Consider the following 14,350-nt stretch of genomic DNA (forward strand, 5'->3'; position numbering starts at 1 on the left):
CCAGAATAGATATCAGAAAATGATGGCGGACTAATCAATCCATGGTGACAAGGTTGGATTTCAAATGAGATGATGCAGGCTCTGTAGTCTGCGGATGTTCTCACTACCTTATTTCTAACTTGCATGTATCCTCCAAACTTGGAATTACTTTTAAGGCATGTGCTGCTTTCTGGTAAAGAGAATATGAATACACCATTGCATTAAAAGGGTTAAGGGATAACAACACATCCACTCCATCTGAATGTTTCACATACAACACGACGAAACCATACCCATCCAACCTCACGAGTTCAAAATCCATACAAAATTAGATCACATGAAGTTTAACGGCAAATAAGATATAGCCTTAGCATATGATGGCATTAAGAGCACAAGATGTAGTTGTTCAAGCCCAGTGCTTCTCTAAATAGTATGGATGTCAATCAACTTTTAACTGCGAAAATTCAGTCTCCCCCAACCACCATCCATCAATTGTCTAAGCCATAGACCAAAAATGCAAGAGAACAATACCAAGATTCTCAACTTAGCAATTTAATTCACCTAAAAAGCACTTTTAGCTTCATGTAGCAACTCGAGGAGTTTTAACAAGAACAAAAAACATTAACATTCATATATTCCAGACTTTAGTAAATTGTGTATTGATTGGAACCGAAAAAATACCACCTTGCGTCTTTTGTCAATCCAGCAAATCTACTCATTTACATGTGCCCGCCATGGGGTCATAACAGTACAACCGGTAGGGCCAATCATGGCCCAAAGAATGATGATAAAGCTAATTAAGCTTGCAGCTGAATAGCTTAGGAAAAAGAAGATAATAACAGATTAAGTTCACAGCTGGCATCAGAAAGATTTTTACCTAACCAGCAAAGTATTCAGCTGAGAGGCAAAGACTCATCTGCCTGAATCAAAAAGCGTTTTTTCTTGCCCCTACAAAATCGGTATCACAGAAAATCTAATAGCATATACATAAATTTGAGGGGACATGTGCATTCCGAAGAAAAATATAACTTCAGTTATGAAACATACGACACTCGGATGGGCTGAATCACTGCCAACCACAGCTTATGAGGCAAAGTACTTCATCAGTTCAGCAAAGTTATTGTCATCAGCCGAATTATCGTCAACAACAAAGTCGAAGTCACCAGTATCTAACGAACTTGTGCCATCGAATTGAAGACTAAAGGGACTGTAACCTGGTAAATCGGGTGACAAGCTATTGAGAGGAGATGGAAACTGGGCATCGACCGGCCTATCTGGCTCATGTGGAAATGCATCTTTCACAAATGGTGGGAAACCTCCTTGAGTAATATCATTTTCATTTCTAGGTAACTCTGGTAAATGGAATCTCGAATCCTCTGGTCCGTACTGCATCTCATTGAATGCTGTTTCCGACTGCTGTACTTTATGACTTGAACCAACAGCAGTTTGATTATAATAGTGATAAGTCGATCCATGGTGGAACCCAGGATTTTGAGCTCCCTGAGGCAGCATTGGATCTTGAGGTCCAGGTTGCCATACAGCATTTTGGGGTCCATGACGCAACCCAGACTCATGAAGTCCGTGATACAGAGAGCTTTGAGTTTTTTCGTGCAATTTAGAGGGTGGCAGCCTGCTATGCAACTGAGAATCTTGAGGTATCGCATTGGAAACATGGGGCACCATGTCAGTACTTTGAGCCACTGCATAAGGTAAGTGTTCATTATCTTGGGGAACATTCCTAATGGGGACAGCGTTTGAAGAAGGAATGGAGCAGAAAAGGTTAAAATTAGGTTCTACTAAGCAGGGTTCTTCTTGAGCATTATCCTGAGGCCTCATGGCTGTTATTCCGTCTTTTTCTTGGTGGCTCTCGTTCATCAAGAATCCAGCAATCTGTACATTATCGTGATTTACATCCATCACTATGTCATCAGGATTATCCTGTGGATGCTCATTCAAAGAAAGAACTGCCAGTTGTTTAGCAGAGCTTAATTTTTGGTGCTTGACTTTCCTTGGGCGCTCATTTACATGCTTTTTGCCTTTGACTGACTTTGGTGCTACATGAACCAGAGGCTCAAGAGGTACTACATCTGCAGATTGATTTCTCCTATCATCTTTAGATGAAACAGATCCCAGGCCATTATCAACACCATCGACATCATAATCACTATCACTTTCAACAGAAGCTTTCCTCTTATTTCCACGACCTTTCGAAGGAGTCTCACTAATGCCAGATGAACCATTATCACTGCATGGTTGCTGAACAAAGGCTTCCTCCCGGCTCAAAACACCTAACCATATTGAGCTTTCTTTTGCAGTCATCTTATCCTGTAAACACTTTGACTGCCTGATTAGTCTCCTGATCTTTGCAATATCAGGTGACATGTGCTTTATAACAGCAGTTAGCACCCCGACTTTCCACATCTTTTTCAGATCGTGAGGCTTCTTATATGGAGGCGTCTGACCCTTGGGTAAACCCAATCTCATCCACCATTCCTCATTCCCTGTTGGCCACCAAGGTGGCGGAATTCCCTTCTCCAGGGGATACTTTCTCTGGGGGGGATCACAGTGTTGCATCAAGGAAGATAGAAGTGATCCCAACGTAGCATCTTGTAAGTCTTGAAGGACGCTTTGCGAATTGCTGTTGAGATTACTACCTCCATCTCCCCTGGAAAGGCACTCAGCCTCATATTTAGCGATAGCCGCAGGGCCATTTTTGTCGAACTTCACCTTTTCTTTCCACCAAGCCCTTATATTATCTGATGCACCGCTAACGGGCTTACCCTTTTCCGGAATAATACCATACACGAATCCTCGAGCCTTGCAGACTTCCATGAGCTTTAACATGTACTTCAAAATGCCATCTTGAGCCCGTGCCATCTTCTTCCGACGTGCCTGATCCGTGGTGGACTTAGCCTTCTGCTTCTCTGCAGCTTGCTGAATAGCAAGCTTCTGCCTTTCCTTGATCCTCTTGAGCTTGACACGGTCCTTCCACATTCTCTTCTCCAATTCTTCTGCCTCAATCTCCTCATCACTAACATCTTTGTCCTCTATATTATCATCACCTCTTATCTCATCAACATCAATATCCGAACTGTTGCACGATATATCACCGTCAATGCAACAGGAATTGAGCCGAAAAATATTTGCAAACGATTAATCCAAAAAAAAGAAAATGAAAAAGAAAAGAAAGAATGCAGAATTCAACACAAACTCTTCCCCGCCTATAATTCGATTAAAGGGCCAGTCAATGTTCAGAAAAAGCACGAATATAAACTCCACACAATGTACGACGCTAAGGTCCTAAGGAGATTACAAAACCTCATGTTTCGTCGTGAAATCCTAAGCAAAACTAATAATTAAAAAAATATAGAAATTGGTAAAAGCAATAAGCAAATTGATCATCTCGGTTACCAAGATGTGATCCTTCTATGACACCAACTCGAAAATAAGGCGAGGCCCATATAAGTTCGTTAAGAACAAACCATAACTCCACTTGGGAAAATTTATCAAAACCCAAATTCTTCTCACAACATAACCAACTTATCAGATCCTTATACATTCAACTAGGCGTTCCACCGAAAAGGACAGAAAATACAAGAAGCAGAATAACCAAAAAGAAAATCATTTTTTGTACAATTAAAGAAAGCAATCAGACCTGATATCAACTCCTATATCTTCCATCACAGCCATGCCACAACGATGCTGTATCTGTCCGAAAACCCTATCGAGAATTTGGAGGATCTTGTAATAGGCTAAATAAACCAAACCAAAAAAAGAAAATTTAAAAACGGGTAGAAAATGAAAATCAAAAGAAGATGAAAAAATAGTTAAAAATTAGGGGAAATGTATTCGTCTTAGCATAGGCGAATTTGTGGTGGGCTGTGGGCGTACGGCCGAGAGAGAGAGAGAGAGAGAGTGGGGAGAGACTCTGTGCGTCAGTGCGGAATTCATATCCAATTCTGTAAAAACGAAGCTAAAATCGTGACAACGATGATTGCGACTATCGTTCAATAAAGTAAGAACTGCAAGATAATCACAGAAGAGAAGCGAGTCGCCCGTGTAAGCGTCAACCACGGAATCAAGGGGAGATGAATGGGCGGCCGAAAGATTTACCAAAGGGCCAAAAAAGGCAAAGACAGAGCTGCAATCATCTGCTTCGCAACTCAAATGATAAAAACTTGGACACCTAAAAACTTGATACAAATTTTAGATTTATTCAAGGGTATTTTAGTCTTTAAATTTATCTAGAAAATCTAAGAGCTTAGATTTTTGCTAAATATTACAACTTTTGACTAAATCGAATTCATAAAATCAAATTCCCCAAGAAAAGTGAATGCAAATAAATCATTATGAGTAAAGTCAAAATTGAGTTTGCAATTAATCATACCATTTTCATAATTCAATCATCACCACATTATAACGTATTATACAATCCCACCATCAAAATATTTTTAGATTGTCAACAAGTTTTGGTATAATCACAAAATTTAATTAATTTATTTATTTATTATGAGATGGATCAAATTATTACAAAGAAGAAGGAATAGGAATAGGAATAGGAATAGGAATTTGCATACATACATACAACAATTGTAATCCAAGTAAATATGGTATTGGGGGCCTCATGTTGATAGAATTTTGGAATCACAATCTTCATTCATGCTCTTACAAACACATTTTCTATCTACTAATCTATTAGTGCTCATCTACACACTAAATTTGAGGCAATCGACGCAGTAGATATGGTCTTAGAGTCTAATAAACTGTATTTGCAACGTCTTTTTTAATTCTGATGAGATATAAAATATTTATTAATTTCATAAAGTACGGAACGAGAGGTGCAAATTCCTATTTTATAGAATTAAAAATGTAATTTTACCTAACTAGTATAGCAGATCAACACCTACATATCAACGGATTTCAATCCAATTACATATGTATATATTTGAAGTGGTAATTATAATTACATCAATATTTTTATAAATAGAGCAATTGAGAAGAGAACAAATAATGAAGTGTGTAGAGAATTATAGAGATGAATGGGAAAGATGGGCAGATGAGGTTGGAGGTGTCTAGATACAATGGATGTGGATAGCACTTAGCAGCTGCCTCTTCCCCCACCAATATAGAACACTTATCAAGATTTTTGTCTTCTTCTGGTTGCCAACAAGAAAAATAAATAATATGATGAGAAATAATTTTAGTTTTGTTTATATATTTAAGACAAAAGTAAAATAATTATTGATGTGGTAAAAGTAACGCGTAGATATTGCCTTTTAAAACATTTGATGCAAATCTGACAGTGATGAGTGATTCATTTTAAAATACTTTAAATGTTCGAATGGGAAAAAAACATTAAATTTTTATATTTGTGTGTTGTCGGATTATATTAATTAGCAGTAAGGATATATTCGATAGTGTAAAAAGAGTAAATGCTATGTTTACGAATTAAATGCATGTTTTTGTAAACAAAAATAACTTAAAATACGTATTCCAGTATGGGACTTGCAAATTTGGAGTTTATGAATTTTTTTAGCAATGTTTCTTTCCTTTTCTTGAAATCATTTTGAAGTTTGAAAGGATTTGAATTTTTCTTAAATGTTTACAATAGTGGAAAAGTGAGAAATTATATAATAAATAAGTGAAATAAAATATTTGTTTATAAACTACAAAATTGATCCGGTATGTGCAGCAAAATTAATCCTGTAAGAATTGGTCTGTTAATTTTAGTCCTGTAAATTTTAATTTAGTTGCAATATTGATCTTTTAGATCAAAATTACCTTAAAATTAGCCGAAAAAGGGGGCTTGGGGTTCTGGTTGACAGTTGTCTCAACTTAAATGCATGGTGTCTTACAGTTGACAGTTGTCTCAACTTAAATGCATGGTGTCTTACATAGTTGTTGACATGGCATGAGGTATGGATGTGGAGAGGAGGTTTGGCAGAGCTGAGTCCATGGTGGAAGTTGGCAAGGAGGAGGAGTGAGTGAGATGTGGCCGAAGAGTGATGAAATATATGGGAGATGGTGTGTTAGGATCGTTGGAGGGTGGCGAAATTTTTGGTGGAGTTCCGATGCCATGGGCTGAATGGGTGATCGGAAAATCGACGAAGAAGACAAAGTGGCCCGCCCCTCAACACATCATCAATCACGTAAGATGCCACGTTTTAAGTTGAGATTAGTTGGTAGTCTGAACCTTAAGCCCCAATTTATCCGACTAATTTTTGGGTAATTTTGGCTAAAAGGATTGAAATTGTCATTAAATTAAAATTGTCAGTCCAATACTTTCCACGTTTATATACTTATAGGATCAATTTTTTTCCAGTAAATGTAAATTTCATTAAGTAAATGGGGTACATAAGTACAGTACAACAAGCATCAACTAGTAGGATTCCTCGATAGACCAAGGAATCCACCATAAACGATAAAGTGCGCATGTACTAACTTCTGAAGCAGGTGAATGCCACATTCTTGGCTCTTATTCCTAAGGTCCATAACCCTTCACGTGTAGCGGACTTTAGGCCTATTGCATGTTGTAATATGTTATACAAAATTAAGTCCGTGAATCACGATGGCTCCCATCAAAACGTCGAAGATTACGCTCACGCCAGATGTGATAAATCAAGGAATCGAGTAAGGCACGATAGGATGCCAATATCACGTTATATCCTGTGATGATTTCTAAAATAAAATTGGCTTTGTTTGACACTGTAGATGATAAAATTTCTGGTCCTGATGAGTTTACCTTGAGATTTTTTACAATTTTTCAAAAATAAAATGGTAGGTAAAAAATAAATGAGCCGACCAAAATGCTCGCATCCGTAAATAATAAAATATAGATAGTCCAGTCCCCACTTTTAAGTAAATGATTGGGGTATGTATGGAAGGGAGTTAAAAATGTTATGTGTCCTGGTGTGTGTCTATGATTGTGGTGAGCCTACTTTATTGTTATAATTAACTATTATATCCTTACAATTTTTTTTATAATTATTGCTACCTCAAGAAAATTTTTATTTAGGTCTAGTCGAATTAAACCAATTATTTAATAAATATATCACACTTACCATGTAATTGATCTCTTTTTTTCTTTAACTATACACCAATCACGTAACAAATTACCATATAATCAATTTTGATTCAATCAAATTCGACCCTAATTAAAATTTGCCTTTTAACAGAAGTGGCATAATTGATTAGTTACTGGGGTTTTAGTCAAGTAAGTGGTTGAAATCTATTTTTACTTCTGAATTTCCTCTTTTTACATACGACTCAGAAGCAATATTCAGGCAGAAACCAGACAAGGACACAAACATAGTACACTCTTCAAGAAAGATAGTTCTTCATTACAAGATCCCCAAACATTTATTGCATATTGTAGTAATGTTTTTGTGCCCCATCTCATATTAAAGAATGTTACATTACATGCTACTCACATGGCAGCCAACAACAGCTGAACCCATAACTTCAAACTAAAATTTGTTCACTTGGACAAGAGCCCCCTGCTTGTTCCCAGATTCGAGAATTGCTTCTATGACGGCAACATCTCGGGCGCCTTCAATAACAGAAAGGCGAGGTTCAGCTCGGAAGGTCAAGTCTTTCTGCGAAGAAAAAGGCCCAGGCTGAGGGGAAGTATGAATAAACAAAATAACCGTTGCATCCAAATTGCACTACCTTTTCAGTTGCCAGTGAAACAACGTTAAAAAAGGTTTTGAGCTCTTCGGTCACGCCTCTGAAGGGGTAGTAGGAGTTCTTGGTTTGCCCGTCAGCCGTAAACAGGGAAACCTTTTTAAAGGGCAACCTGTTATGTTTCGGTAGTCGGTATATTTGTGATGGAGAATTTGAAAGTAGGAGATTGGAATATGCAACTTACAGAGTATCCAAACTTCCCTTCTCTATTTTCGACATCAATTTGCAGCGTTCCCTTTACACCCACGAAACGATGGAAGATCTACTGGGAAGAAACAGTAGGGATGTGCTTAACTGTTGTAAATCGACATTACAATGTAGAGGAATTAAGATTTGTTCATATTTCATACCTTCAATGTTTTGCCGGGTAAACTAGCTACTAAGACTCCACAACGCCCATTCTCCAGTTGACTTAACGGGAGGAAGAAAAGTGTGCTTTTGAGTTCAACTTTATAAAGATATAATAACTTGAAGACCAAGACTATGGTTCAGAAACTTACATTATTGACGACATGCTATCAGGTGGCGGCAAAGTGGTGTCCACATGAGAAGTCATGGCTGAGACTGAAGTTACCTCACATCCTGCAAGCTGTGTTTGTAAAAGTAAGAATTATATAAATCTCGAGATGGAAATAAATGCATGTTGGGATGGGACTTTTTTTATGAAAGATTCATTGTTTCACCAGCTTTGGTTTTTCTTGACAGACTCTGCGCTATTTTAACGTGGCTAAACATTGGAGATTCCACGGAAAAATGGTTTCTGATGTAAAAGGTTCAGTGATCCACCTTCAGTTCTAGGTAGACGGGGGAACTAGTAAATAAATGTTCCAGAAACCCCTGAATTTATCATATTGAGCAGTCAGTGTCAATGAAGACGATGCGTATCGATGCCAAATGATGCTTCTCTTTTACCAATCTATCAAATTCGCATGTTTCAATTACCTTATTATCTAAACAAGCATAAAAGAATCAACATCTTCAGCTGTTTCAGATCACTGGATAGTTCAATCCTAGACACACATGTATGTCTTAAAAGACACGGCAGCAAAAATATTCAACTGTAGGTAATACAGTAAAAGAAAAACTCACCATCCTCAATACTGCAACAAAATGCACTCCCATGTCTAGAATGTAACCCCCCTACCAAAACAGCAAAGTTTTAGCAATAGACTAGATTGCTGGTTCGGTTAACATAAACAGCACAAAGTATGGAAATAACAATGATCACTTATACCATACCGCTGTACGTTCACTATGCAAATACTTCTCTAAAATTCTGGTTAATTTCTGAATATGACCAAAATAAGATTTCTGGAAATTGTACTCACAGTAAAGTTGTGTCTCCAAGAACTTGAGAAGTAGGGATTCGAGCTATTCATAGGAGCTTCCACGAGAATTTGAAAATTTACCAAATCTCCTATATCAGGCATGAGCTTTTTGCCCTGTCAGTGCCGAATAATCTTATTAAAAAAGGAATCATAGTCATCAAGTAACCATATAAGCCAAAAGCAGGAGAATCCAGTACCTCCAGAATAGCAGGTTCAAATCGGTAATTTTCAGCAATTGCCCAAATTGGTTGACGAGGCAAACTGGTGCTAAGAGAATTATAGCTTGACAATGCAGTTTTCACCTCGTTAATGGCTGAAGAAATGAGATAGCTAATCAATTGCTAAATGATTCTCCATGTCTATAGTAGCATATTATATTCTCTCTCATGAAAGTTAGAACTATACATAAGAATTCCAATTTGTTATACTTACAAGATGCTGCTGGTTTCTCTTCATAATCCAAACAACACAAACATACGCACAGAAGAAATTGTTAGTTTACAACATGTGAGAAACAAGAGAACTTCAAATGTATAACCTAGTAAGAACATAGTATTAAGAAAAGCATTAATTCAGCAGCAGACAAGAGCGCAAGGTTTCTGATGCTGCAAGTGTGAACTAAAATTTAGTTTCAATTATGTTGAAAGAACTTTTCTTCTTTTCATTCACACGTTACGTTCAATTACCCTGAAGAACATGTTTTCCACTCCTCAGCAACTTCAATGATAAATCCACCTGCAAGAACAAGTTCGATTGTGAATGATGATTGGAAACTTTGAAGTGAATATCCTAGGAATGCAAATTATTGGAACAGAAAAATGCAAAAATTGCAACTGCCACACCTACAGATTCTTGTAGAAGCAATTGAATGGTATGGTTCTTTGGCCACCATTGTCTTTCTAGATGTATTTTTCCATCTTCTTTTTTTAGATTATTTATACATAAAGACCTAAACTTTTTGTCACCCTTTTCTTAAACACACTATACAAATACATTTTCTTTCTGATCCATAATAAAGGCCAATGAAATATTAGAGCAATGTCCGATGATAGCCTCACATAACAACAGCCTAAAACACAAAAACACAGAGTGAGGGAGAAACAGACAAGAGAGGATACCTGAAATTGAGCAGCAAGAACCACAAGCACAGCAACAATGGAAGCGTCTTGAATGATCTCATTAAGACCCGCATCACCCCATTTGCATTCCACCCTCGGAAAGAATTTCTTAGCAATATCAACTGCTCCTCTGGCCGATTCCTATACACTGATTCTCATATTATCCCAAAATTACAGAACAGTAAAGTATAATATATGTATATATATATATATACATATAAAACAATCTTGCAAAATAGAGCAACAGCATGTATTGCACCCAGCTCAGATTCTTATTCAACTTAAACGAACTGCAAAATTCACAAACACGAGTTTGAGAGAAAACCCTCCTAGAATTTTCCAGTTTTAGTTGTTCTTCCAAGAATACGATCAACAAACAAAGAATTAGTGGAGGGAATCCACCTCAGTGCGGCTCCAGATGGCCTTGAGAACGAAAAGATCAGGAATCTCAGACAATCTAGGAATGTACTCGGTCTTGACAAAGATGCCGGCTCCAAGTATGGCTATCTGGGGTGGTGCCATTGAAAACTCAAGTGTAATAACTATGGAGTACTATATCTGAAATTTGATGATTCAATCAACTCAACTGAATTTCGTGCTGCAGTTCTTCTTTTCCATGGATGATTGTTACTGTTGTGGGTCAACCGGTCATTTATTTAGTAATTCAAGAATTCTCCATTCATCTGATTTTGATGTTTTGGCACTTTGTCGCGCCCAACTTTTCTTCTTACCATGAACAGTCAGCAGAGTAGGAAACATAATCTTAGTTTAGTGTCAGGTATGTACATAAATATTTTTGGATTAAATTAAGAGATTTATAGTAGATGAATTACTTAGTATTGTAAGTATTGAAAATATATGGAATTTAAATTCCCAATAATAATTTTTTTGATGCTTTTTAAATAATTCTAAAGTTAAAAAATATTAAAAACTTTAATTTTAAATTATGTATATATTTGATATTTAAAAACAATTTTAAATTATATTTACCAAATATTGATGAATATAAAAAAAATAAAATAAAGCCAATTAAAATTCTTTTTTCAATTTTAGATTCATGTAATGCACCTTAAATTAAGGACTAGAAAGGAAAAAGAAACACGTGAAAGAAGATGTGATAGTTGGAGAGAGGAAATAGAAAAACAAATTACAAGAAGAATGTTTGGAAAATTAGGCAGCAAAGCGTTTAGAAATGGTGGTGCTATCTCGCTCAATCATCATTCATCGCTAGTATATTTTTCTATGGAGGCTATCTCGCTCGTGACAAATCCAAGCGAGGTTGGGAATTTGGGCAGATCTCGGACCGAAAGGCCTCTTGCCACTTATGTACAGGGCGTGCTGGTGCTTAGTTGGCTACCAAACTAACTTTCTCTCTTGGGCTTAGGGATGGGATAGGGATAGGGACCTTCTTTCTAAGGGCTTCAAGTTCAGAGTCTTCTCCCATCTTTGGGCCTACACCCAAGTTCAATTCCATCTTGGGCCAGGCATACTTCTTGGACATCAACGAGAATTAATAAAAACGGATTCTAACATTAGGTTGTCTCGCTCTCGCTCTCGCTCTCCTACTTCACGTAACATGGTTGCTCATCATCTCACATGCATGGGCTGCTTCCTTCACTACTCTCCACCTCTTACCACTTAATAACATCATTTCGTATCATCTACATTCCTACCAACATGTAAATATTCCCCTCCCCGAACACAAGTGTGACATTTACTGCTCAACAATATTCCCCCACAACTCCTAATTTTAATAATTCCCAGTGCTGCAACCTACCTACATACATTTGGCAACATGCATGCCCACCTGTCTCCTTATTTTCTTCTTCTTTGGGCATCTGTACCTCGGCTCCTCCTACGCTATATATTTATATAATCCCCATCACCAACACACACCTCAATTCGCTTTCATGCAGTATTCACAAAAGCATTTTTATCAGCTTTATTGTTCAACTTCAGCTCGGAAGGAGTTGCTGCATTTGCATGTCTACTTTAGTCTGCCATAATTCTGCACTTCCTAATTTACCTTCTACTGTAATTTTCGAGGTATGCTTCTACTCGCTTATTTATTACATTCTCGTTTGTTTAATTTTAATTTTGCTCTTCTTTTGGTACTGGTTCAGTGATTTACAGTGTACTGAATGCGACTAATTAGTTCACAAGGTGGTGTTATGTGGGTGATGAGAAGACCCTGTATAAGGTGTTCTTTGTCGTTGGTTTTTAGCTATATATGAATATAAAGTTATAAACTGAAGACACCTTGATTAGATTTTCCCTTATTTCTAATATCTTACAAGCCTCATTATTTTACTTTATTCAAATACTTTCAAAACTTATTTTTAAAATCAAATTTAACATATAATAATAAACTCTAAAAATATCTAATAAGATATTTCAACTTATAAGATTTTTTAAATAAGTTCAGTGATAAACCTTCTTTTCAGGTATATTATAATTAATTGATTTAATTATATTTACTACACTGTATTTTGGGGGTGGGAAAATTGTTGAGAATGCTACATCCTTGAAATCTCCAGTACCTGCTGCTTCCTCTGCTGCTGCCACTGCTGCCTTTGCTGATACAGAACTCAGCAAAGAAGATGATGATGAAGTTGCTGATTCCTTTCTGTTTGATGCCGGGTAGAAGCGTGTCATTCATTACACGCTTCTTCTATTTCTGTGTTGTATTTGTTATGTGGCATACACGTCATTTATTCTGCGGATGATTGGTCCACGTCATAGCTGAGTCAGTTAGGTAGTTGTAGACGGTTATGAGTCAGTTGAAGTCTCTGTATTTAAACACAAGTTCGAACCATATTTGATGTAATACAGTCTGATATTTTTCAGCTATGAAACAGAGTCTTCTTCTCGCTTTCTTCTCGTCCACACTCAGCAAACTTTTGATGTTTTGTGAGGTTTCTAACATGGTATCAGAGCCTTCTACGTGAAGGTCTCTGGGTTACCTCATTGCAGTGATTGCATACCTTATTGATTTTGATTCAGAATGGCGGATGAAGCAGCCTCGTCGACTATGGGACACAGAACAGGTGAAGCATCGTCTCAGTACGAGAAGGACATGCTTTTCATTCATCCTTCTGAGCATTCGCAGCTGGCGTTAACATCTTCGCCGCTAGATGGTACGAATTTTTTGGTGTGGCAGCGAGCAGTATATGTATCTCTTGGAACGAAAATGAAGCTAGGCTTCATAGACGGTTCGTTCTCAAAACCAGCTCCTGGTTCACTTATTTTTGAGCAGTGGAGGCGTGTCGATTTGATGGTCACTTCATGGCTTTGGAACTCCATGTCGAAGGACATAGTAGAGTCCTTCATGTACTGCAGCACCTCGCGTGAACTTTGGCTAGCAGTGCAGGCGCGATACGGACGAAGCAATGGACCTTTAATATACCAGTTGCAGAGGGAGCTCTCTTCGGTCGCTCAGCAGGATTTGAGCCTTACCGCCTACTTGACAAAGGTCACGAAACTCTGGAATGAGCTTAATTGCTTGGCTCCTCCACCGAGGTGTAAGTGTGGAGGATGTACTTGTGGGATTAATGAGGAGATTGATCAACTTGCTTCACTGACGCAATTAATGCAGTTTCTCATGGGGCTTCATGAGGTTTTTAGCAACGAACGCAGTCAGATTCTCATGCTCGACCGTAGAGAAAGCTTTTTCAATAGTTTATGCTGTTGAACAACAGAGAATGATACACACTTCCATGGAAATGAACACCAATAATGTAGCCTATCAACTATTCTCTAAAGGCAGTAAGAGAGATGATGGAAAATATGCACAAAGACAGCGGATTACTGCAGCAGAAAGACGAACTGTGGTTTGTTCACATTGTCGCAAACCCGGACATGGGCAGGACACTTGCTTCCAGTTGCACGGAATACCTGATTGGTATAAATCGCTCAATGAAAAGAAGAAAAAGGGGAGAGCTTTTACAGCTAATATTGATGTTAAAGATGAAGGAGTGCCGGACAATGCCACGAGAATGATGACTCAATTGATTCAGCTGTTGACAAAGGTGAATGCTCCCTCGGATCCTATCACTAGCCACGCAAACTTTGTACAATTTGAAGAGGAGTTTGCAGGTAATACCGCTAAGCCAACTGGTATTGGTTTAAGCTCTTGGATCATTGACACGGGGGCTACCAATCATGTATGTGCGAACATTGCATCTTTTCATTCATTTGCTAAACCTGCTACTCCTCACTTCATCCATTTACCAGATGGTTCGA

General features: G+C 37.7%; 3 protein-coding genes across 4 annotated transcripts; 1 reads left to right on the top strand and 2 right to left on the bottom strand.

The window, feature by feature from the left end:
• Positions 613–4,089, bottom strand: LOC105171085 (ETHYLENE INSENSITIVE 3-like 3 protein). Its single transcript, XM_011092099.2, has 2 exons — positions 3,635–4,089; positions 613–3,070 (listed from the first exon to the last, which is right to left on the bottom strand). The coding sequence occupies exons 1-2, from the start codon at positions 3,667–3,669 to the stop codon at positions 1,063–1,065; spliced, it is 2,043 nt and encodes a 680-aa protein (XP_011090401.1). The 5' UTR covers positions 3,670–4,089; the 3' UTR covers positions 613–1,062.
• On the bottom strand, positions 7,277–10,812 carry LOC105171086 (uncharacterized protein YMR315W). 2 transcript variants are annotated; one of them, XM_020696550.1, is made up of 12 exons: positions 10,511–10,812; positions 10,109–10,249; positions 9,677–9,725; positions 9,423–9,440; positions 9,188–9,303; positions 8,991–9,104; positions 8,752–8,802; positions 8,163–8,251; positions 8,013–8,073; positions 7,847–7,924; positions 7,648–7,758; positions 7,277–7,595 (listed from the first exon to the last, which is right to left on the bottom strand). In XM_020696550.1, the coding sequence occupies exons 1-12, from the start codon at positions 10,628–10,630 to the stop codon at positions 7,446–7,448; spliced, it is 1,098 nt and encodes a 365-aa protein (XP_020552209.1). In that variant the 5' UTR covers positions 10,631–10,812; the 3' UTR covers positions 7,277–7,445. The 2 variants fall into 2 exon arrangements, with proteins under 2 accessions (XP_020552209.1, XP_011090402.1); XM_011092100.2 differs by having other exon boundaries at positions 7,277–7,574; positions 10,511–10,807.
• LOC105171169 lies at positions 11,881–13,799 on the top strand. The gene is made up of 2 exons (XM_011092194.2): positions 11,881–12,154; positions 13,112–13,799. The coding sequence occupies exon 2, from the start codon at positions 13,113–13,115 to the stop codon at positions 13,797–13,799; it is 687 nt and encodes a 228-aa protein (XP_011090496.1). The 5' UTR covers positions 11,881–12,154; position 13,112.

This window comes from Sesamum indicum, linkage group LG9 (genome assembly GCF_000512975.1).
Source record: "Sesamum indicum cultivar Zhongzhi No. 13 linkage group LG9, S_indicum_v1.0, whole genome shotgun sequence".
NCBI lineage: Eukaryota > Viridiplantae > Streptophyta > Magnoliopsida > Lamiales > Pedaliaceae > Sesamum > Sesamum indicum.

Bases quoted from the DNA above. Each gene is read 5' to 3' on its own strand.
- LOC105171169 (XM_011092194.2), top strand. From the start codon at position 13,113: ATGGCGGATGAAGCAGCCTCGTCGACTATGGGACACAGAACAGGTGAA.
- LOC105171086 (XM_020696550.1), bottom strand. From the start codon at position 10,630: ATGGCACCACCCCAGATAGCCATACTTGGAGCCGGCATCTTTGTCAAG. The intron at 8,074-8,162 runs GTAAGTTTCTGA...CCTCCCGTTAAG, and splicing joins GATAGCATGTCGTCAATAAT to TCAACTGGAGAATGGGCGTT. The intron at 7,759-7,846 runs GTAAGTTGCATA...CCCTTTAAAAAG, and splicing joins AAGGGAAGTTTGGATACTCT to GTTTCCCTGTTTACGGCTGA.
- LOC105171085 (XM_011092099.2), bottom strand. From the start codon at position 3,669: ATGGCTGTGATGGAAGATATAGGAGTTGATATCAG. The intron at 3,071-3,634 runs GTCTGATTGCTT...ATCGTGCAACAG, and splicing joins GATATAGGAGTTGATATCAG to TTCGGATATTGATGTTGATG.